Here is a 22,226-nt window from a genome sequence, read left to right as displayed (position 1 = left end):
TTCTATAGTTGTCACTGCCAGATTACTATAAGCGCCGCCCAGTGGTCGGTGCTCATGGCAAGTGAACAATTCTGCTACATACTGGCGAATTGATCATCGCCTGTATGTAGCAGAGCCGATCGGGTTATGGCAGCTTCTAGTCTCCCATGGAGACTATTGAAGCATGCCAAAAGTTTACAAAAATAAAAAATAAAAAAAATGTTTTTAAAAATAGTAAAATAAAAAAAATAAAAGTTCAAATCACCCCCTTCCACCCCATTCAAAATAAAATATAAAAAAATCAAACATACATATTTGGTATCGCTGCAGTCAGAATCGCCCAATCTATCAATATAAAAAAAAAATTAACCTGATCACTAAACGACGTAACGAGTAAAAGAAAGTCAAAACGCTAGAATTGCGTTTTTTGGGGTTGCTGCATCATTGCAATAAAATGCAATAACGGGCGATCAAAAGATCGTATCTGCACCAAAATAGTATTATCGCTGTGGGAGCAATTACCTCCTATCAGTGTATCAATGACCTGCCATGAGAGAGTTCACAGGAGTTCATCAGCTGATCAGCTCCGATGCTCTCACTTAAGGCACCACTTTGTGAGAACTTTCTCACGGCAGCTCGGTATTATACACTGCGGGAGCGATTAGCTCCTGTCAGTGTATCTCCAGCTGTCGTTGAGAGCAGTCACATCAGTGACTGCTCTCGAAGTCATCAGGATTGTTGTAGGACATTATGGATTATATTCTCTGCTGACAGGTGAGGAATATTGTGGTTTATTATTTTATTTTTATTACAGGAGACGTTGGTGTCAGTAGATTAGGCGTTCGGTAAGTATGGTTTAATTAAGATTCATTAAAGGGGTCTGTGTCATTATTTCAAATAAAGGACTATATTCTGGGTGTCTGTGTTTTTATACAATAGCACTATGGGGTTACTAATGGATAGGTGTCTTATTGGCACCTCTCCATTACTAACCTGTGGGCTTGATGTTACCTGACAAAACAAAGGTGACATCAACCCCACAAATGTGAACTCCACTTGCCACGGCTCCAGGGAAAGTGGGAAGAGCAAGGCCAAGTGCCAGATTTGACGCATCATATAGATGATGTTTTTAGTCTGGGAGGGGGCCAATATCCATGGGCCCTTCCTAGGCTATTAATATCAGCCAGCAGCTGTCTGCCTAGCCTTTGCTGGTTAGAGTTTTATAGGGGGACCCTATGTCAATTTTTTTCTGGGGTCACCCTGTAAACTAGCCAGTAAAGGCTAAGCAAACAGATGTGAGCTAATACGAATAGCATGGGAACCTTTATGGCTATTGGCTCCTTCCTAGAATATTAACATCAGCCCTCAGCTTTCCTTCTGTTGGTTATGAAAATTACGCTGGAGGCCACGTAAATTTTTTTTCTTTAAAATTAACAGTTGCTGTTTGGTTACAGCCCATGTACGTTCCTTCTGTTAACGTTCCCACATAGGCTGGTGACAATGTACAGGTATGTGTGTGTGTGTAAGCTTATAGGTTTAGTAATGAGGGTGTCAGGCTGACACCTTTTCATTACTAAGCCTAGGGCTTGGTGTCAATGTCAGCTGCTGACACTAAGCCCTAATCCCATTACCCTGATGCCACTGCATCAGCATGAAAAAGGTGGTATTGAACCAAGAAATTACATCACAAAAAACATTTTTTAATATCTTTATTTAGCTCAAAAAAGCCTTCATTGCTGTACAAAAGCGCATGCAAAAAACGCGGTAAAGCACCAAAAAAGCGGCAAAAAAAACAAACAGATTACTTACCGGTAATGCCCTTTTATACAGCCAAGACAGCACCCACGGATCCGTCCCTAGGAACAGGAAACCCTATGGAGAGATAAAAGGGGCAGTCCCCCTCGCTCCCACAGTTGGGTTACAGAGAATGAGAGGAACCGCCCACCAGTTTTAGTAGGCTATCCTATATATTTATTTGTATTTACTTAACGTTATATGACTAAACAAATTAACCATTCACCCCTACCAGCGAACTATGCATAACTACTATTAGGGAGGGAAGTGAGTGGGTGCTGTCACGGGGGGGGGGGGGGGGGGGGAAATCACAGTGTTGAGAATTGATCTACCAAAAATGAAGTCAGTAGAGAAAGACAAGTCCAGTCTGTAGTGACTGTAAAAGGTGGAAGGTGAAGACCAAGTTGCGGCCTTACATATTAGTTCAATTGGGACATCTGCTCTTTCAGCCCAGGATGATGTTATAGCTCGAGCGGAGTGCGCTTTCATGCCTTCAGGCAGATTCTCCCCTTTCGATGAGTAAGCCAGACAGATTGCATCTCGAATCCACCGAGATAACGTGCCTTTCGCGATTCCAGATCCCTTCTTATGGCCCTGGAAGGAAACACAGAGAGACCTGCTCTTCCTCCAGGGGTTAGTTCTATCTAAATAAGTTATTATAGCCCTTCTCACATCTAGTGTATGATATTTTTCTTCTTCCTGATTTGTGGGGTTATTATAGAAAGAAGGAAGGAAGATTTATTGTGACTTATGGAATCTAGTGGATACTTTAGGTAAGTAAGAAGGGTCTGTTTTTATCTATTTTATCTTGAAGTATTGACAGAGTGGGGGGATCTATTGACAATGCCTGAATGTCACTTACTCTTCTTGCTGACACTAGGGTAACCAATAGGGCCGTTTTAAGGGAACCATATTTTATCGGGGCTGAATGTAGTGGCTCGAATGGGACTTCCGCCAAAGCTTCTAACACTAAGTTCAGATCTCAAGGAGATATCTGGGGAATCTGTACTGGTTCTGTCCTCTGACATGCTGAAATAAAACGAGCTACCCATTTGTCCCCAATATTGTTACTATATAAGGCCCCTAGAGCAGATATTTGTACTTTTAAAGTATTGACTGAAAGGCCTAACTCACGCCCTTTCTGTAGGAACTCTAAAATAGCAGGAATGGGAACTTCTTTGGAAAGACCTATTTAGTGGAAACTAAGAAGGGGCCCTGAGACAGGAGATCCTGATCTTCACAATCCACGGATCTGAGACCAACATGGCTCTGAGCCAAGAGAACCATGGCCTCTTGGGCCAAAATGGGGCTATTAGGATCACATTCGCCCTTTCCTAACTTACCTTCCTGAAGACTACTGATAGGATTATCATCGGAGGGAATGCATATGCCCGGTGAAATGTCCATGGGACTTGGAGGGAGTCGAGAATATTCGGGTTGCAAAAGGTCAGAGAGGCCCGGCGCCTGCGCACTGCAGTACTTTGCTCTGCCCTGAACAGGACAGACTGCGCGCCTGCGCAGGAGCCGCGGCATGAATGCAAGAAGAGGACATCATCATAAGAAGATGGGAGGCCCCGGACCGGACCGTGACACCCATCGGACCCGGACTGCAGCGGGACCGCCCCTAGATGAGTATAATCTAACCTCCTTTTCTCATCTTTCAGGATACATCGGGGGCTTATCTACAGCATTCCAGAATGCTGTAGATAAGCCCCTTATGCTGGTGGGATTAGCTCACCTTCGATTTTGGGGGTGACAGGTTCCCTTTAAGACCCATGGTCTCCCGAACTGACTTAACAAGATTATCAATGCTTTCAGTTGGAAACCATGTATCTTGTTCTCCTTCTGAGGAAGGGGATTCTTGGGAGAAGTCTGAGCCTCTATCATCACTATCCGAGGTATAGTCTGATCTCGGTGAGTCATATTTTTTATTGGACCTTACTCCCGAAATGCTACCTGAACCTTTTAAGGCCTGCAATTCCTCCCTAATTATTAGCCTGATATCCTCTGCTCTTATAGAGGATTCTTCATGTAGGGTGTTTTCAGTGCATGTATGACACATCCTTTTGGGGTAGCTATCCGGAAGGGGCTGGGAACACAGGGCGCATTGTTTGTGCTTAGATTTTTCAACTCTTTTTGCCTAGGGTATATAGATAATAGGTGGGAATAACACTCAACCAGTGAAGCTTTCTGTCAAGGTGGTACTGGTTGAAGAGGAGGCGAGGGCACAAGCTGTGATGTGGACCGACTGAATTCTTTGTCCTTAGCACTCTGTGGAGGACCTGCTCTGTTTAGAGCGTCCGCTGTTGCTTCTGTGTATCGTAATTGCTGTTTCCTCCAGTGGAAGTAAAGCACAGCCGTTGGGGATGCCATGTTGCACACCGGTGGGTTTCCCCGCCAGTGTTTTTATGCTGAAAGCCACCATTTCCCCACCCTCCCAGAAGTACTCGCCACTTCCAGGTCACGGCCACACTGTGCGCGCCTGCGCAGCATCGCTGCTTCTATGCAGGCGCCCTCTATCTTCTGGTACCCCTGGAAACTCGGATCACTTCCGGTGAGAACGTATTTGGGGCTGTGCACTCGCGCGTGCGCCGGCAACACACACCGTGGCAGCATGCCTACCTCCTTCAGTAGCGAGTGTAGTCTCCCCCAGCAGGCAACAAGAGTTCCAATCCTCGCACTCTCCATGAGCCACGCGACTCCCCGGATCCTGGCCTCACGGTGTCCTGCCAGCGGAGGGGGAAGCTGAAGACAGGACCCCCTACGCTGCTTCCGGCACTGGAGCCCTTGCCGTTCTCAGAGTAACCGTACAAGCGGCATCCAGGCCAGGTATCCTCTTCTCTCCACAGGTTCCCTAGGAACAGGAAACCAACTGTGGGAGCGAGGGGGACCGCCCCTTTTATCTTTCCATAGGGTTTCCTGTTCCTAGGGGCGGATTCCCTCTATCTCGGTGGGTGCTGTCGTGGCGAGAAGAAAAACTAGTGTATTTACGGCAGCCATGAGATGCAGAAACCTTGCAGAAATTTCTGCAAGCAAATACTCAAGGTGTGCACATAGCCTAAAGGCTAAGCAGACAGCTGTGAGCTGACATTAATGGACTAGGAAGATGCATGGATATTGGACCCTTCCCAGAATAATAACACCAGTCCCCAAGATGTCTGCTTTCCCTCAGCTGGTTAGTAAAAAATAAAGCGCACCCCACCCTATCTTTTTTTTTTTTATTTATTACCTAAATACAGGTGCACAAAAATACAGATGAAAAGCACTGATTATATATCTCACTGACATCTATCTATATACCTATCATGATGAAATATCGGGTTTCCTATGAGATGTGTACGTAAAAATTTGACGGCGCGAGCATGGTCTGTGAGACGTGCTATTTTTTTTTTTTTTCACACCTACAGACTTGCATTAGTGAGTCTCATACATTTTACGAGGTCATATGTAGCATGCTGCGTTTTTTTCTCACCCCAGTTCCAGATGAATACTGCCTCACTGAATAACATTAGTGTGAGTGTAATGTGATTTTTTTCTCACATTGCACTCGTTGATTTTATACGCAGATGTGAGCGAACCCTTATTCACAGCACACAGGATGATATGCTGCTGAAACAATGATTTTAACCCCTTCATGACCTTGCCGTTTTTTGCAATTCTGACCAGTGTCCCTTTATGAGGTAATTACTCAGGAACGCTTCAACGGATCCTAGCGATTCTGAGATTGTTTTTTCGTGACATATTGGGCTTCATGTTAGTGGTAAATTTAGGTCGATAATTTCTGAGTTTATTTGTGAAAAAAACGGAAATTTGGCAAAAATTTTGAAAATTTCGCAATTTTCACATTTTGAATTTTTATTCTGTTAAACCAGAGAGTTATGTGACACAAAATAGTTAATAAATAACATTTCCCACATGTCTACTTTACATCAGCACAATTTTGGAAACAAATTTTTTTTTTGCTAGGAAGTTATAAGGGTTAAAATTTGACCAGTGATTTCTCATTTTTACAACAAAATTTACAAAACCATTTTTTTTAGGGACCACCTCACATTTGAAGTCAGTTTGAGGGTTCTATATGGCTGAAAATACCCAAAAGTGACACCATTCTAAAAACTGCACCCCTCAAGGTGCTCAAAACCACATTCAAGAAGTTTATTAACCCTTCAGGTGTTTCACAGCAGCAGAAGCAACATGAAAGTAAAAAATGAACATTTAACTTTTTAGTCACAAAAATGATATTTTAGCGAAAATTTTTTTATTTTCCCAAGGGTAAAAGGAGAAACTGGACCACGGACGTTGTTGTCCAATTTGTCCTGAGTACGCTGATACCTCATATGTGGGGGTAAACCACTGTTTGGGCGCACGGCAGGGCTCGGAAGGGAAGGAGCGCCATTTGACTTTTTCAATGAAAAATTGGCTCCAATCTTTAGCGGACACCATGTCGCGTTTGGGAAGCCCCTGTGTGCCTAAACATTGGAGCTCCCGCACAAGTGACCCCATTTTGGAAACTAGACCCCCCAAGGAACTCATCTAGAGGCATAGTGAGCACTTTAAACCCCCAGGTGCTTCACAAATTGATCCGCAAAAATGAAAAAGTACTTTTTTTTCACACAAAATTTATTTTAGCCTCAATTCTTTCATTTTCACATGGGCAACAGGATAAAATGGATCCTAAAATTTGTTGGGCAATTTCTCCTGAGTATGCCGATACCTCATATGTGGGGGTAAACCACTGTTTGGGTGCACGGCAAGGCTCGGAAGGGGAGGCGTGCCATTTGACTTTTTGAATGGAAAATTAGCTCCAATCGTTAGCGGACACCATGTCGCGTTTGGAGAGCCCCTGTGTGCCTAAACATTGGAGCTCCCCTACAAGTGACCCCATTTTGGAAACTAGACCCCCCAAGGAACTTATCTAGATGCATAGTGAGCACTTATAACCCCCAGGTGCTTCACAGAAGTTTATAACGCAGAGCCGTGAAAATAAAAAAATAATTTTTCTTTCCTCAAAAATGATTTTTAGCCCAGAATTTTTTATTTTCCCAAGGGTAATAGGAGAAATTGGACCCCAAATGTTGTTGTCCAGTTTGTCCTGAGTACGATGATACCCCATATGTGGGGGTAAACCACTGTTTGGGCACACGTCAGGGCTCGGAAGGGAAGTAGTGACATTTGAAATGCAGACTTTGATGGAATGGTCTGCGGGCGTCACATTGCATTTGCAGAGCCCCTGATGTCCCTAAACAGTAGAAACACCCCACAAGTGACCCCATTTTGGAAACTAGACCCCCGAAGGAACTTATCTATATGTGTGGTGAGCACTTTCAACCCCCAAGTGCTTCACAGAAGTTTATAACGCAGAGCCGTGAAAATAAAAAATAATTGTTCTTTCCTCAAAAATTATGTTTTAGCAAGTAATTTTTTATTTTTGCAAGGGTAACAGGAGAAATTGGACCCCAACAGTTGTTGCCCAGTTTGTCCTGAGTACGCTGGTACCCCAAATGTGGGGGTAAACCACTGTTTGGGCGCACGTCGGGGCTTGGAAGGGCGGGAGCACCATTTGACTTTTTGAACGCAAGATTGGCTGGAATCAATGGTGGCGCCATGTTGCGTTTGGAGACCCCTGATGTGCCTAAACAGTGGAAACCCCTCAATTCTAACTTCAACACTAACCCCAACACACCCCTAATCCTAATCCCAACTGTAGCCATAACCCTAATCACAACCCTAACCCCAACACACCCCTAACCACAACCCTAACCGCAACACAACCGTAACCCTAATTCCAACCCTAATCCTAACCCTAATCCCAACCGTAACCCTAATCCCAACCCTAACCACAACTGTAACCCCAACACACCCCTAACCCTATCCGTAACCCTAACCACAAGCCTATTCTTAACCCTATTTCCAACCCTAGCCCTAATTCCAACCCTAAGGGTATGTGCCCACGTTGCGGATTCGTGTGAGATTTTTCCGCACGATTTTTGAAAAATCTGCAGGTAAAAGGCACTGCGTTTTGCCTGCGGATTTACAGCAGATTTCCAGTGTTTTTTTGTGCGGATTTCACCTGCGGATTCCTATTGAGGAACAGGTGTAAAACGCTGCGGAATCCGCACAAAGAATTGACATGCTGCGGAAAATACAATGCAGCGTTTCTGCACGGAATTTTCCGCACCATGGGCACAGCAGATTTGGTTTTCCTTAGGTGTACATGGTACTGTAAACCTGATGGAAAACTGCTTCGAATTCGCAGCGGCCAATCCGCTGCGGATCCGCGGCCAATCCGCTGTGGATCCGCGGCCAATCCGCTGCAGATCCGCGGCCAATCCGCTGCGGATTCGCTGCGGATCCGCGGCCAATCCGCTGCCAATCCGCTGCAGATCCGCGGCCGATCCGCTGCCGATCCGCTGCCGATCCGCGGCCAATCCGCTGCGGATCCGCTGCGGATACGCGGCCCATCCGCTGCCGATCCGCGGCCGATCCGCTGCCGATCCGCGGCCGATCCGCTGCGGATCCGCGGCCGATCCGCTGCGGATCCGCGGCCGATCCGCTGCCGATCCGCGGCCGATCCGCTGCCGATCCGCGGCCGATCCGCGGCCGATCCGCTGCGGATCAGCTGCCGATCCGCTGCGGATCCGTGGCCGATCCGCTCTGTGTGCACATGCCATAACCCTACCCCTAACCCTAACCCTACCCGTAACCCTAACCCTACCCCTAGTTCTAACCCTAACCCTAGTGGAAAAAGAAAAAAAAATATTTTATAAATATATATATATAAATATAGAACCTACCACAGCGATCAAAATGTACCTGTAACGAATCTGCCAGCCTGCAGATTCGGCGGGCGTACTGAGCATGCGCCCGCCATCTTGGAAGATGGCGGCGCCCAGGGAGAAGACGGACCGACTTCGGGAGGATCGGTAAGTATGAGGGGATGGTGGGGGGGTGGATCGGAGCACAGGGGGGGGGATCGGAGGACGGGGGGAGCGGACAGGAGCACGGGGGAGCGGACAGGAGCACGGGGGAGCGAACAGGGGGACGGAGGGGGGTACCTGACAGAACGGAGGACTGGGGAGGAGATCGGGGGCGGTGGGGGGGGCCAGTACATGATTTCCAGCCATGGCAGATGCTATTGCAGCATCGGCCATGGCTGGATTGCAATATTTCACCATTTTCATAGGTGAAATATTGCAAATTGCTCTGATTGGCTGATTGGCAAAGCCACCCCCCCTAGGCTGAAGTACAACTCCCCCTCTCCCTGCAGATCGGGTAAAATAGGAATTAACCCTTTCACCCGATCTGCAGGGATGCGATCTTTCCATGACGCCGCATAGGCGTCATGGGTCGGGAAGGGGTTAATTCAGGCATGAATGATTCAATCACCTGATAAAGAAGCGTTTTACACATTCAACAGGAGATTGCTGGCATGCTTATACAAGCTATAATTGGCAAACAAGCTTTCTAACAAGCGCTTGCTCACAATTATATGATCGTCTAAATGCTATTTTAATTTACAGCTCTGTGAGCATAGGACTTTTTTGCCAACTTCTCAGTACAAGGTAATATTTCTATAAGTAAATTCTTGGGAAATTAGCATAACAATCCATGCACAAAGGGCAAAAAGTCAGCATGCTGCTCCTGACTGTAAACGGCATTGCTGTGTCTCCTTATGGTGATATAAAATTACATTTGCCAGAAGATAAGCAAGCCTCCACAGGGAACGGTAATACAGACAAACCAGTGCACTGCTGTCAGTGCTACTCGGCCAAAGCTTACCCTGCAGCTGTACATGTTCGACAATTAAATGCATCAGCATGAAGACGAACATTTTTTTTAACCCCTTCCCGACCTTTGACGCAGCGTATGCGTCATGAAAACCTGTGCCAATCCGACCTGTGACGCAGCATATGCGTCATGGTCGGATCGCGCTCCTGCAGGCCGGGTGAAAGGGTTAACTGTAATTTCACCCGACCTGCAGGGACAGGGGAAGTGGTACTTGAGCCCAGGGGGGGTGGCTTCGCCCCCCCGTGGCTACGATAGCTCTGATTGGCTGTTGAAAGTGACGTTTCACTTTCACTTTCAATCAGAGCGATAGTAATATTTCACCAATGAAAATTGGTGAAATATTACAATCCAGCCATGGCTGATGCTGCAATAGCATCAGCCATGGCTGGAGATCGCGATCTGCCCCCCTCCACCGCCACCGATCTTGTCCCCACGGTCCTCCGTCCTGTAATTGCTGTCCTCTGCTCCCCTCCGTCCTCCTGTCCGCTCCCCCCGCAGTCCGATCCCTCCCCCCGCTGTCCAATCCCCCTCCTCATACTTACCGACCTCCAGTGTCCCTCCCGGTGTCCGTCCGTGTACTCGATGGGCGCCGCCATCTTCCAAAATGGCGGGCGCATGCGCAGTGCGCCCGGCGAATCTGCCGGCCGGCAGATTCGTTACAGGTACATTTTGATCGCTGTGATAGGTTCTATCACAGCGATCAAAATAAAAAAATAATAAATAAACCCCCCCCCCCTTTATCACCCCCATAGGTAGGGACAATAATAAAATGAAGAAAATATTTTTTTTTACTTTTTTTTTTACACTAGGGCTAGGGTTAGGGTTAGGGCTAGGGCTAGGGTTAGGGTTAGGGTTAGGGCTACGGCTAGAACTAGGGTTAGAATTAGGCTATGTGCACACGGTGCGGATTTGGCTGCGGATCCGCAGCGGATTGGCTGCTGCCGGTTCGTAGCAGTTTCCCATCAGGTTTACAGTACCATGTAAACCTATGGCAAACCAAATCCGCTGTGCCCATAGTGCGAATAATACCGAGCAGAAACGTTGTGCTGTATTTTCCGCAGCATGTCAATTCTTTGTGCGGATTCCGCAGCGTTTTACACCTGTTCATCAATAGGAATCCGCATGTGAAATCCGCACAAAAAACACTGGAAATCCGCGGTAAATCCGCAGGTAAAACGTAGTGCCTTTTTCCTGCTGATTTTTCAAAAATGGTGGGGAAAAATCTCTCACGAATCCGCAACGTGGGCACATAGCCTTAGGGTTAGGGTTGGAATTAGAGTTAGGGTTGGAATTAGGGCTAGGGTTGGAAATAGGGTTAAGATTAGGCTGTGGTTAGGGTTATGGTTAGGGGTGTGTTGGGGATAGGGTTGGGATTAGGGTTAGGGGTGTGTTGGGGTTGGGGTTGTGGTTAGGGGTGTGTTGGGGTTGGGGTTGTGGTTAGGGGTGTGTTGGGGTTAGGGTTGTGATTAGGGTTATGGCTAGAGTTGGGGTTAGGGGTGTGTTGGGGTTAGTGTTGGCGATAGAATTGAGGGGTTTCCACTGTTTAGGCATATCAGGGGTCTCCAAACGCAACATGGCGCCACCATTGATTCCAGTCAATCTTGTATTCAAAAAGTCAAATGGTGCTCCCTCCCTTCCGAGCACTGACGTGCGCCTAAAATAGTGGTTTACCCCCACATATGGGGTAACAGCATGCTCAGGACAAACTGGGCAACAACTATTGGGGTCCAATTTCTCCTGTTACCCTTGTGAAAATAAAAAATTGCTTGCTAAAACATAATTTTTGAGGAAAGAAAAATTATTTTTTATTTTCACGGCTCTGCGTTGTAAACTTCTGTGAAGCACTTGGGGGTTCAAAGTGCTCACCACATATCTAGATAAGTTCCTTGGGGGGTCTAGTTTCCAAAATGGGGTCACTTGTGGGGGGTTTCTACAGTTTAGGCACATCAGGGTCTCTGCAAATGCAACGTGATGCCCGCAGACCATTACATCAAAGTCTGCATTTCAAAAGTCACTACTTCCCTTCCAAGCCCCGACGTGTGCCCAAACAGTTGTTTACCCCCACATATGGGGTATCTGTGTACTCAGGACAAACTGGGCAACAACTATTGAGGTCCAATTTCTCCTGTTACCCTTGTGAAAATAAAAAATTGCTTGCTAAAACATCATTTTTGAGGAAAGAAAAATTTTTTTTTATTTTCACAGCTCTGCATTATAAACTTCTGTGAAGCACTTGGGGGTTTAAAGTGGTCACCGCACATCTATATTAGTTCCATGGGAGGTCTAGTTTCCAAAATGGGGTCACAAGTGGGGAAGCTCCAATGTTTAGGCACACAGGGGCTCTCCAAACGCGACATGGTGTCCGCTAACGATTGGAGCTAATTTTTCATTCAAAAAGTCAAATGGCGCTCCTTCCCTTCCGAGCCCTGCCGTGTGCCCAAACAGTGGTTTACCCCCACATGTGAGCTATCAGTGTACTCAGGAGAAATTGCCCAATAAATGTTAGGATCCATTGTATCCTGTTGCCCATGTGAAAATGAACAAATTGAGGCTAAAATAATTTTTTTGTGAAAAAAAAAGTACTTTTTCATTTTTACGGATCAATTTGTGAAGCACTTTGGGGTTCAAAGTGCTAACTATGCATCTAGATAAGTTCCTTGTGGGGTCTAGTTTCCAAAATGGGGTCACTTGTGGGGGAGCTCCAATGCTTAGGCACACAGGGGCTCTCCAAACGCGACATGGTGTCCGCTAACGATTGGAGCTAATTTTTCATTCAAAAGTCAAATGGTGCTCCTTCCTTTCCGAGCCTTGCCGTGTGCACAAACAGTGGTTTGTGACCACATATGAGGCATCGGTGTACTCAGGAGAAATTGCCCAACAAATTTTAGGATCCACTTCATCCTGTTGCCCATGTAAAAATGAAAAAATTGAGGCTAAAAGAAATTTTTTGTGAAAAAAAAAGTACTTTTTCTTTTTAAGGATCAATTTGTGAAGCACCTGGGGGTTCAAAGTGCTCACTATGCATCTATGTAAGCTCCTTGGGGGGTCTAGTTTCCAAAATGGGGTCACTTGTGGTGGAGCTCCAATGTTTAGGCACACAGGGGCTCTCCAAACGCGACATGGTGTCCGCTAAAGATTGGAGCCAATTTTTCATTGAAAAAGTCAAATGGCGCTCCTTCCCTTCCGAGCGCCCAAACAGTGGTTCCCCCCCACATATGGGGTATCAGCGTACTCAGGACAAATTGTACAATAACTTTTGGGGTCCAGTTTCTCTTTTTACCCTTGGGAAAATAAAAAAATTGTTGCTAAAACATCATTTTTGTGACTAAAAATTTAAATGTTCATTTTTTCCTTCCATGTTGCTTCTGCTGCTGTGAAGCACATGAAGGGTTAATAAACTTCTTGAATGTGGTTTTGAGCACCTTGAGGGGTGCAGTTTTTAGAATGGTGTCACTTTTGGGTATTTTCAGCCATATAGACCCCTCAAACTGACTTCAAATGTGAGGTGGTCCCTAAAAAAAATGGTTTTGTAAATTTCGTTGTAAAAATGAGAAATCGCTGGTCAAATTTTAACCCTTATAACTTCCTAGCAAAAAAAAATTTTGTTTCCAAAATTGTGCTGATGTAAAGTAGACATGTGGGAAATGTTATTTATTAACTATTTTGTGTCACATAACTTTCTCATTTAACAGAATAAAAATTCAAAATTAGAAAATTGCGAAATTTTCAAAATTTTAGCCAAATTTCAATTTTTTTCACAAATAAACGCAAAAATTATCGACCTAAATTTACCACTAACGTGAACCCCAATATGTCACGAAAAAACAATCTCAGAACCGCTAGGATCCGTTGAAGCGTTCCTGAGTTATTACCTCATAAAGGGACACTGGTCAGAATTTGAAAAAAGCGGCCAGGTCATTAAGGTCAAAATAGGCTGGGTCATGAAGGGGTTAAAAAACCGAGTCTAATTGTAAAAAAAAAAATCAAATACAAAGAACACATGTCTGTAATTATATAAACGGTGCAGTTTCTCCATTATACATACCCTCTCTCTGCTGACACAGCTCCCGATAATGCTGGCGTAGCTTAAGGACCAGTTGTGACCGCAGAAGCTCCACTTCAGGATGTGGTGGTAGAGATTGACACGGGGGTGGTAGAAGGTGTGAAGGTGGAGGTGGGTTCACCAATACATTACTCTGTATGTCCAAATCCCAATAAACGCTAAAACAAACAAAAATTATAGGAAAATAGATTATTTTTGCTTCTTAATTTCCCCAAAACACCTGGCTACAGTAGGAGGCTCCGCATCTCCCCGTATGCAGTAGAAACCAAAAATTGCTAAACCCAAATTCTGAAGTGCTTGCAAGTTGAAAATGTAACAGATAATTGAGAGATTAACACTAGGTTCTTTACAGAAATTATAGAAGATTATTTGTCTCAAAAACACACCACAAATTCTTGTCTTACATCCATTCTTACTGAGTCTGCCAGGGATATATGTCAAACACTCCCACTGAGAAAGAATGGAGCAGAGGTGCGTACAACAACCACCATTTTATAGAGAAAGGACTTTTCAGTGCCTCATTTTCAACATCAGTTGGGGTCGCAGTGGTCGAACCCCCAGTGATCAGGAATTTGTAACCTCAAATCTTGGTATAAACCCTTTAAAGGGGTCGGCCACTTTCTCTCATTAGTTCAGATTTCTTCACAAACTAACTGGCGGTCATGGTGCACATTGACAAAGTTAGAAGTAACTCTGGAACTGGTTTTCAGGATGTAATCTTTCATTGCATGCCCTTCAGTGTTAAGTAGTGAACAACTGCGCATGTGTGCTAACAGAGTAAGAAGAAATTAATGAGCGTATGGCAATCAAAATACAGCTGTCTGCCAAAGCACTGCAGTCCCTAAGAATCTTCCCGGGTGCCGGATAAAAGGTCATCGAGGGCCATAAATGGCCCGGGGGTCTGTATTCCTGGAGAACTAGGCCAATATTGTAGAGGAAAAAATGGTAAAATCCTTAAATACATCTCGAAAGAGGGGACATATCACCCTTACATTGAACATATGGGATCAATTATAACTGGGGAAGTGAGAAATCCTAGACATCAAGTCTAGAATTCGTATGCTCAGAGGCGGAGAAGTACAATTCCCAAGGCAAGAGCTTCCTCTGTTCAAAGGAATTATCTCAGACACTCTGGAGCCAGTAATCAGTGATGAATATTGGGGTTTACATCAATCTGATATTTATGGGAGATATATTTTTGACATCGTGGCGAAGTACCGAACATAACGCATTCAATCAAATCACCATAAAGCCAGCCGAACACCTCAGAATTAATACCGAGTCAGATGGATGATGCTATCCATGTCATGTTTCATCTCTATAGAAAGGTAAAATTATAATAGGAAACACAACAATACCTCAAGCCTGGGACCTCCAAGAGTGAAAATATCCTGAAAGTTGGGGACCTCACAATCTTCTAAAAACTTAGCACATCCCATGATCAGCCCCCCATATGAGCTCAACAAGGGGGAATATGTGGGTGTAACCTTGATCTAATAAAAATCAGAGTTTGGGATTTTGTCATTAGTCAGTTCTGGAAGACATAGTACTCTGTGTTTCTGTCTGTTGCTCTAAGGAGTGTTTCCTCCGGTAAGCTCTGAGCCATTTCTACGACTAAGATTTAGTACTTTTCTTTCAGTTATCCTTTTTATAGCATGTAATTGTATATACTGTATTGTTTTGTTCCCATTTTGCAACATCTTTGTATATTTTTATAAACACTGCCAACTTTTACGGATTAATTACATAAAATGTTGACACTCTTAGGCTGCCGTCACACTATCAGTATTTGGTCAGTAGTTTACATTAGTATTTGTAAGCCAAAACCAGGAGTGGAACAATTAGAGGAAAAGTATAGTAGAAACATATGCACCACTTCTGCATTTATCACCCACTCCTGGTTTTGGCTTACAAATACTGATGTAAACTACTGACCAAATACTGATAGTGTGATGGCAGCCTTACTCTGTAAACAGCACCCCTGAAGCAATACGCTATCTCAACGAGCGTCCAGTCAGCCATTATAAACAATTGGAGGAGGCATCTAGTTCCTTTTGTTGTTGTGGAGTTGCTATTGATCGGATCACGTGATTTTTCACACTAGTCACCTGTTAGGCTATGTTCACATTTGCGTTGCGTCGGGCGCAAGTTCGGCGATGCATAGCGGCGCATGCGTCATGCGCCCCTATATTTAACATGGGGGCGCATGCAAAACGCAGCTTTTTGTGACGCATGCGTCATTTTTGGCGCAAGCGTCAGGGCGCACAGGACACTGCATGTTGCATTTTTTTTGCGCCGAAAATCAAGCCAAAATTGGACGCATGCGTCACAAAAAGCTGCGTTTTGCATGCGTTGTGTCGCCGACGCAACGCAAATGTGAACGTAGCCTTAATGAATGGAAACATTCTTCTTTACATGTAAAAGCTAGTATCTGTCCTGATCAAGATGTCCTAATATAGTAACTTGAGTAGTCTGCTCTTTATAGGTTTTGTACAGGTGACAGTTGGAAGCAAGTATACAAGTATATTTCCATTCACAGAGAGCACATCTTTAAATCAAATAAAAATCTTCGAATAATATATACATATAGTACAGACCAAAAGTTTGGACACACCTTCTCATGTAAAGATTTTTCTGTATTTTCACGACTATGAAAATTTTACATTCACACTGAAGGCATCAAAACTATGAATTAACACATGTGGAATTATATACTTAACAAAAAAGTGTGAAACAACTGAAATTATGTCTTATATTCTAGGTTCTTGTTGGCCCTTTTGCCTTCACTCTGCAGTCCAGCTCACCCCAAACCATCTCGATTGGGTTCAGGTCTGGTGACTGTGGAGGCCAGGTCATCTGGCGTAGCACCCCATCACTCTCCTTCTTGGTCAAATAGCCCTTACACAGCCTGGAGATGTGTTTGGGGTCATTGTCCTGTTGAAAAATAAATGATGGTCCAACTAAACGCAAACCGGATGGAATAGTACGCCGCTGCAAGATGCTGTGGTAGCCATGCTGGTTCAGTATGCCTTCAATTTTGAATAAATCCCCAACAGTGTCACCAGCAAAGCACCCCCACACCATCACACCTGCTCCTCCATGCTTCACGGTGGGAACCAGGCATGTAGAGTCCATCCGTTCACCTTTTCTGCGTCGCACAAAGACACGGTGGTTGGAACGAAAGATCTCAAATTTGGACTCATCAGACCAAAGCACAGATTTCCACTGGTCTAATGTCCATTCCTTGTGTTCTTTAGCCCAAACAAGTCTCTTCTGATTGTTGCCTGTCCTTTTTTTTTAATCAGATACATTTTTATTAAGGAAAAACAATTATAACAAATGACATCAAGCTGTTATTCACAGATAATCATATATTTTATGAACAAAACTACCCCCCCTTCGAGACCCCTTTAATGCCTTCCCAATTTCCCATCCGATATTCCTTCCCCAATTCAAATACAAATTGTATAGTATGAACATCATCTATAACATTATGCATCCTCCCCACAATTCTAATTCAATTCTATCCATGGCTGCCATATCTTTTGAAATACATCTAGTTTATTTCTCTTAGTATAGATACTTTTTTCCAATAAAATTATATGATCCGCCTGCGTAAGAAAGTCTCGTCTAGTCGGAGGCTCCTCCCTGATCCAGAACCGAGCTATCAATTTCCTTGCTATGAATAACAGTCTAGCAATCGCCAGTTTAACCATAGATACCACTGCTATTTCTTCCACGTAACCTAATATACAGACCAAAGGGTCTCTGGGAATGACACACCTATATACCAATTCAATCCGATTCAATACAACTGTCCAGAAGGCAGACAATCTAGGGCAGTGCCACAGCATGTGTAACATGTCTGCCTGTTCCTGCGAACATCGTGGACACTCGGAATCAGACCTCAAACCCATCTTGAACAGTCTATCGGGAGTTCTGTAAGCTCTATGAATCACATATAATTGAGACATCCTCCCAGGTTCGCTCATAGAGATCTTAGGCACATATTCTAAAATGGATTCCCATCTGTCATCATTTATCTCTCCCAATCTCTCTGCCTTACGGATGTGAAGTTTATTAACCTCCGACTGGGCTTGTTGCCTGTCATTAGCAGTGGTTTCCTAGCAGCTATTTTACCATGAAGGCCTGCTGCACAAAGCCTCCTCTTAACAGTTGTTGTAGAGATGTGACTGCTGCTAGAACTCTGTGTGGCATTGAACTGGTCTCTAATCTGAGCTGCTGTTAACCTGTGATTTCTGAGGCTGGTAACTCGGATAAACTTGTCCTCAGAAGCAGAGGTGACTCTTGGTCTTCCTTTCCTGGGGCGGTCCTCATGCGAGCCAGTTTCTTTGTAGAACTTGATGGTTTTTGCCACTGCACTTGGGGACACTTTCAAAGTTTTCCCAATTTTTCGGACTGACTGACCTTAATTTCTTAATGTAATGATGACCACTCGTTTTTCTTTACTTAGCTTTTTTCTTGCCATAATACAAATTCTAATAGTCTATTCAGTAGGACTATCAGCTGTGTATCCACCAGACTTCTGCACAACACAACTGATGGTCCCAACCCCATTTATAAGGCAAGAAATCCCACTTATTAAACCTGACAGGGCACACCTGTGAAGTGAAAAACATTCCCGGTGACTACCTCTTGAAGTTCATCAATAGAATGCCAAGAGCGTGCAAAGCAGTCATCAAAGCAAAAGGTGGCTACTTTGAAGAACCTAGAGTATAAGACATAATTTCAGTTGTTTCACACTTTTTTGTTAAGTATATAACTCCACATGTGTTAATTCATAGCTTTGATGCCTACAGTGTGAATGTATAATTTTCATAGTCATGAAAATACAGAAAAATCTTTAAATGAGGTGTGTCCAAACTTTTGGTCTGTACTGTATGTATGTATGTATGTATGTATGTATGTATGTATGTATGTATGTATGTATGTATGTGTATATATATATATATATATATATATATATATATATATATATATATATATATATATATATATATATATATATATATATATTTTTTTTTTTTTTTCCACGCATTGGAATTAGAGGTGCATATACCATACGTTCACTGTGCGTTCACCAATAACTGGCCTAGTAGGGAAAACATCTGCCGCCTCGCCCATCACTCTTCAGTCAATTGTGTAATTGTCCTGATGACAGGAGGCAGCGGAGTTGCGTCCCTGACAGCCCGACTAGTCACTGTTGGCTGTAAGCTATACATTAGGGATGGGCTGCACCTCAATTGAGAGGGTGCAGATGTGCTGGGGGAAAGAATTGATAGAAGATTATAAGTGTGTTTAAATGGAACCTGTCAGCAGGATTGTGCACAGTAACCTACTTACAGTGTCAGGTCGGTGCCGTTATACTGATTAAAGTGATACGTTGGCTGATGAAATCCATCTTGTGGTTTAATCTTTATTTTCAGTTTTTAAGTTAACGGCGCCGACACTGTGTAAGTTGCTGTGCGTAATCCTGCTGACAGGATCCCTTTAAACTAGGGCAAAGGCAATGACTGTACATGTGGGAAAATAGTGTGGTTAGTGACTTGGGAATAAGTAGTGAAACTAGAGGTGGCACGTGTGCCCATATATTAAAGAGGAATAGACGTACAGAAAAATACATAAAGTGAATGTAATCTAATACCAGTAGCAGTCAAATAAATAAAATTTAGGACCTGGTATACGAGAGATGCCCTAATGTGGCTACCAGGTACACATGAATTGGCCAATTTATGCGCTAAACGCTCTCATTTTTTCATATTTCTAGTGCAGTAAGGCTATGTGCACACGTCAGGATTTCTTGCAGAAAATTCCTGAGAAAAACCTGAAATTTTCTGCAAGAAATCTGCATGTGTTTCTGCCGCGGTTTTGCCGCGTTTTTGGTGCGTTTTTTTCCAGACATTTCCCAATGCATTTTATAGTGGGAAATCCGCAAAAAAACCCCGCAAAATTAATGAACATGCTGCGTTCATGCGGAATTCATTCTAAATGATGGGATGCATATTGTATGCTGTTTTTTTGCGGTTTTATAGCGTTTTTATCGCGAAAAAAACGCAAAAAATCAGCAACGTGTGCACACAGCTTTATGCAGTTCAATTTTTCATGTTTGCATGTTTTAGCGCCGCAGTGTGCTGCCTTATTTATTTGACTGTATATGAGTTGGTGACTCTAGGTTCAGCACCTGTTCACACTTAGTCTATGTTTGGATGTGACAGTCAGTTTTTTTAAATCTAATACCAGTCGCCTCACCAACATGATGGAGGAATTAGAATTAATATTGTTGAAAGAAAATTATGATATGGTGGGGCTAAAGGAGACCTGGTTGGATGAGCGCTATAATCGGGCTGTTAATTTACAGGGCTATAGTCTGTTCAGGAGTGACCGTACAAATAAGCGAGGGGGGAGGGTTTGTTTCTATATAAAATTGTCCCTAAAATCCATCCTGCATGATAATATAAGTGAGGCCAATGAAAATGCAGAATCCCTATTGGTGGAGATCAGAGGAGGGAGAAAGAAAACTAATATACTGTTAAGGATTTGTTATTAGTCTCCAAATACAGTGTGTCCGTAAAGTCATGGTGCCCTTTTGACCAGTCACTGGAAAGCAACAAAAGAAACTATAGAAATTTGAAATTTGCTCCAAATAAAAGAAAAACTCTCCAAGTCCATACCTATTCAGTGCAGTTCGATGTGGGCTCCATTTGTTGCCCTACACACATCCAAACGATAGCAATAGCTTGTGGTTGCATGATGTCACAGACCTTACAGTGTATTAACCCCTTTACCCCCAAGGGTGGTTTGCACGTTATGGACCGGGCCAATTTTTACAATTCTGACCACTGACCCTTTATGAGGTTATAACTCTGGAACGCTTCAACGGATCCTGGTGATTCTGACACTGTTTTCTCGTGACATATTGTACTTCATGATAGTGTTAAAATTTCTTTGATATTACCTGCGTTTATTTGTGAAAAAAATGGAAATTTGGCGAAAATTTTGAAAATTTCGCAATTTTCCAACTTTGAATTTTTATGCAATTAAATCACAGTGATATGTCACAAAAAATACTTAATAAGTAACATTTCCCACATGTCTACTTTACATCAGCACCATTTTGGAACCAAAATTTTTTTTTGTTAGGGAGTTATAAGGGTTAAAAGTTGACCAGCAATTTCTCATTTTTACAACACCATTTTTTTTTAGGGACCACATCTCATTTGAAGTCATTTTGAGGGGTCTATATGATAGAAAATACCCAAGTGTGACACCATTCTAAAAACTGCACCCCTCAAGGTGCTCAAAACCACATTCAAAAAGTTTATTAACCCTTCAGGTGTTTCACAGGAATTTTTGGAATGTTTAAATAAAAATGAACATTTAACTTTTTTTCACACAAAATTTACTTCAGCTCCAATTTGTTTTATTTTACCAAGGGTAACAGGAGAAAATGGACCCCAAAAGATGTTGTACAATTTGTCCTGAGTACGCCGATACCCCATATGTGGGGGTAAACCACTGTTTGGGCGCATGACAGAGCTCGGAAGCGAAGGAGCGCCATTTGACTTTTCAATGCAAAATTGACTGGAATTGAGATGGGACGCCATGTTGCGTTTGGAGAGCCACTGATGTGCCTAAACAGTGGAAAACCCCCACAAGTGACACCATTTTGGAAAGTAGACCCCCTAAGGAACTTATCTAGAGGTGTGGGGAGCACTTTGACCCACCAACTGCTTCACAGAAGTTTATAATGCAGAACCGTAAAAATAAAACAAAAATTTTTTCCCACAAAAATTATTTTTTAGCCCCCAGTTTTGTATTTTCCCGAGGGTAACAGGAGAAATTGGACCCCAAAAGTTGTTGTCCAATTTGTCCTGAGTACGCCGATACCTGATATCTGGGGGGGAACCACCGTTTGAGCGCATGGCAGAGCTCGGAAGGGAAGGAGCATCATTTGCAATGCAGACTTAGATGGATTGGTCTGCACGCGTCACATTGCGTTTGCAGAGCCCCTAATGTACCTAAACAGTAGAAACCCCCCACAAGTGACCCAATATTGGAAACTAGACCCCCCCAAGGAACTTATCTAGTTGTGTTGTGAGAACTTTGAACCCCCAAGTGTTTCACTACAGTTTATAACGCAGAGCCGTGAAAATAAAAAATAAAAAATTTTCCCCAAAAAATTATTTTTTAGCCCCCAGTTTTGTATTTTCCCAATGGTAACAGGAGAAATTGGACCCCAAAAGTTGTTGTCCAATTTGTCTTGAGTACGCTGACACCCCATATGTGGGGGGGAACCACCGTTTGGGCGCATGGGGGGGCTCGGAAGGGAAGGAGCGCCATTTGGAATGCAGACTTAGATGGAATGGTCTGCAGGCGTCACATTGCGTTTGCAGAGCCCCTAATGTACCTAAACAGTAGAAACCCCCCACAAGTGACACCATTTTGGAAAGTAGACCCCCTAAGGAACTCATCTAGATGTGTTGTGAGAGCTTTGAACCCCCAAGTGTTTCACTACAGTTTATAACACAGAGCCATGCAAATAAAAAAAAAAATTTTTTCCACAAAAATTATTTTTTAGCCC

At 43.6% G+C, this 22,226-nt stretch overlaps 1 protein-coding gene across 2 annotated transcripts in view; it reads right to left on the bottom strand.

The window, feature by feature from the left end:
• The window catches only part of PCIF1 (phosphorylated CTD interacting factor 1), a 128,862-nt gene that overhangs the window by 63,254 nt on the left and 43,382 nt on the right, over nucleotides 1-22,226 (bottom strand). For both annotated transcript variants that reach the window (XM_077251689.1, XM_077251690.1), the window contains exon 6: nucleotides 13,607-13,782. In XM_077251689.1, the coding sequence (XP_077107804.1) occupies nucleotides 13,607-13,782 (176 nt within the window). The remainder of the gene's footprint in view (nucleotides 1-13,606; nucleotides 13,783-22,226) is intronic.

This window comes from Ranitomeya variabilis, chromosome 4, assembly GCF_051348905.1.
Source record: "Ranitomeya variabilis isolate aRanVar5 chromosome 4, aRanVar5.hap1, whole genome shotgun sequence".
NCBI classification, from domain to species: Eukaryota; Metazoa; Chordata; class Amphibia; order Anura; family Dendrobatidae; genus Ranitomeya; species Ranitomeya variabilis.
The sequence above is the reverse complement of the archived record's forward strand: the minus strand, read 5'-3'. Positions and strand labels throughout refer to the sequence as shown.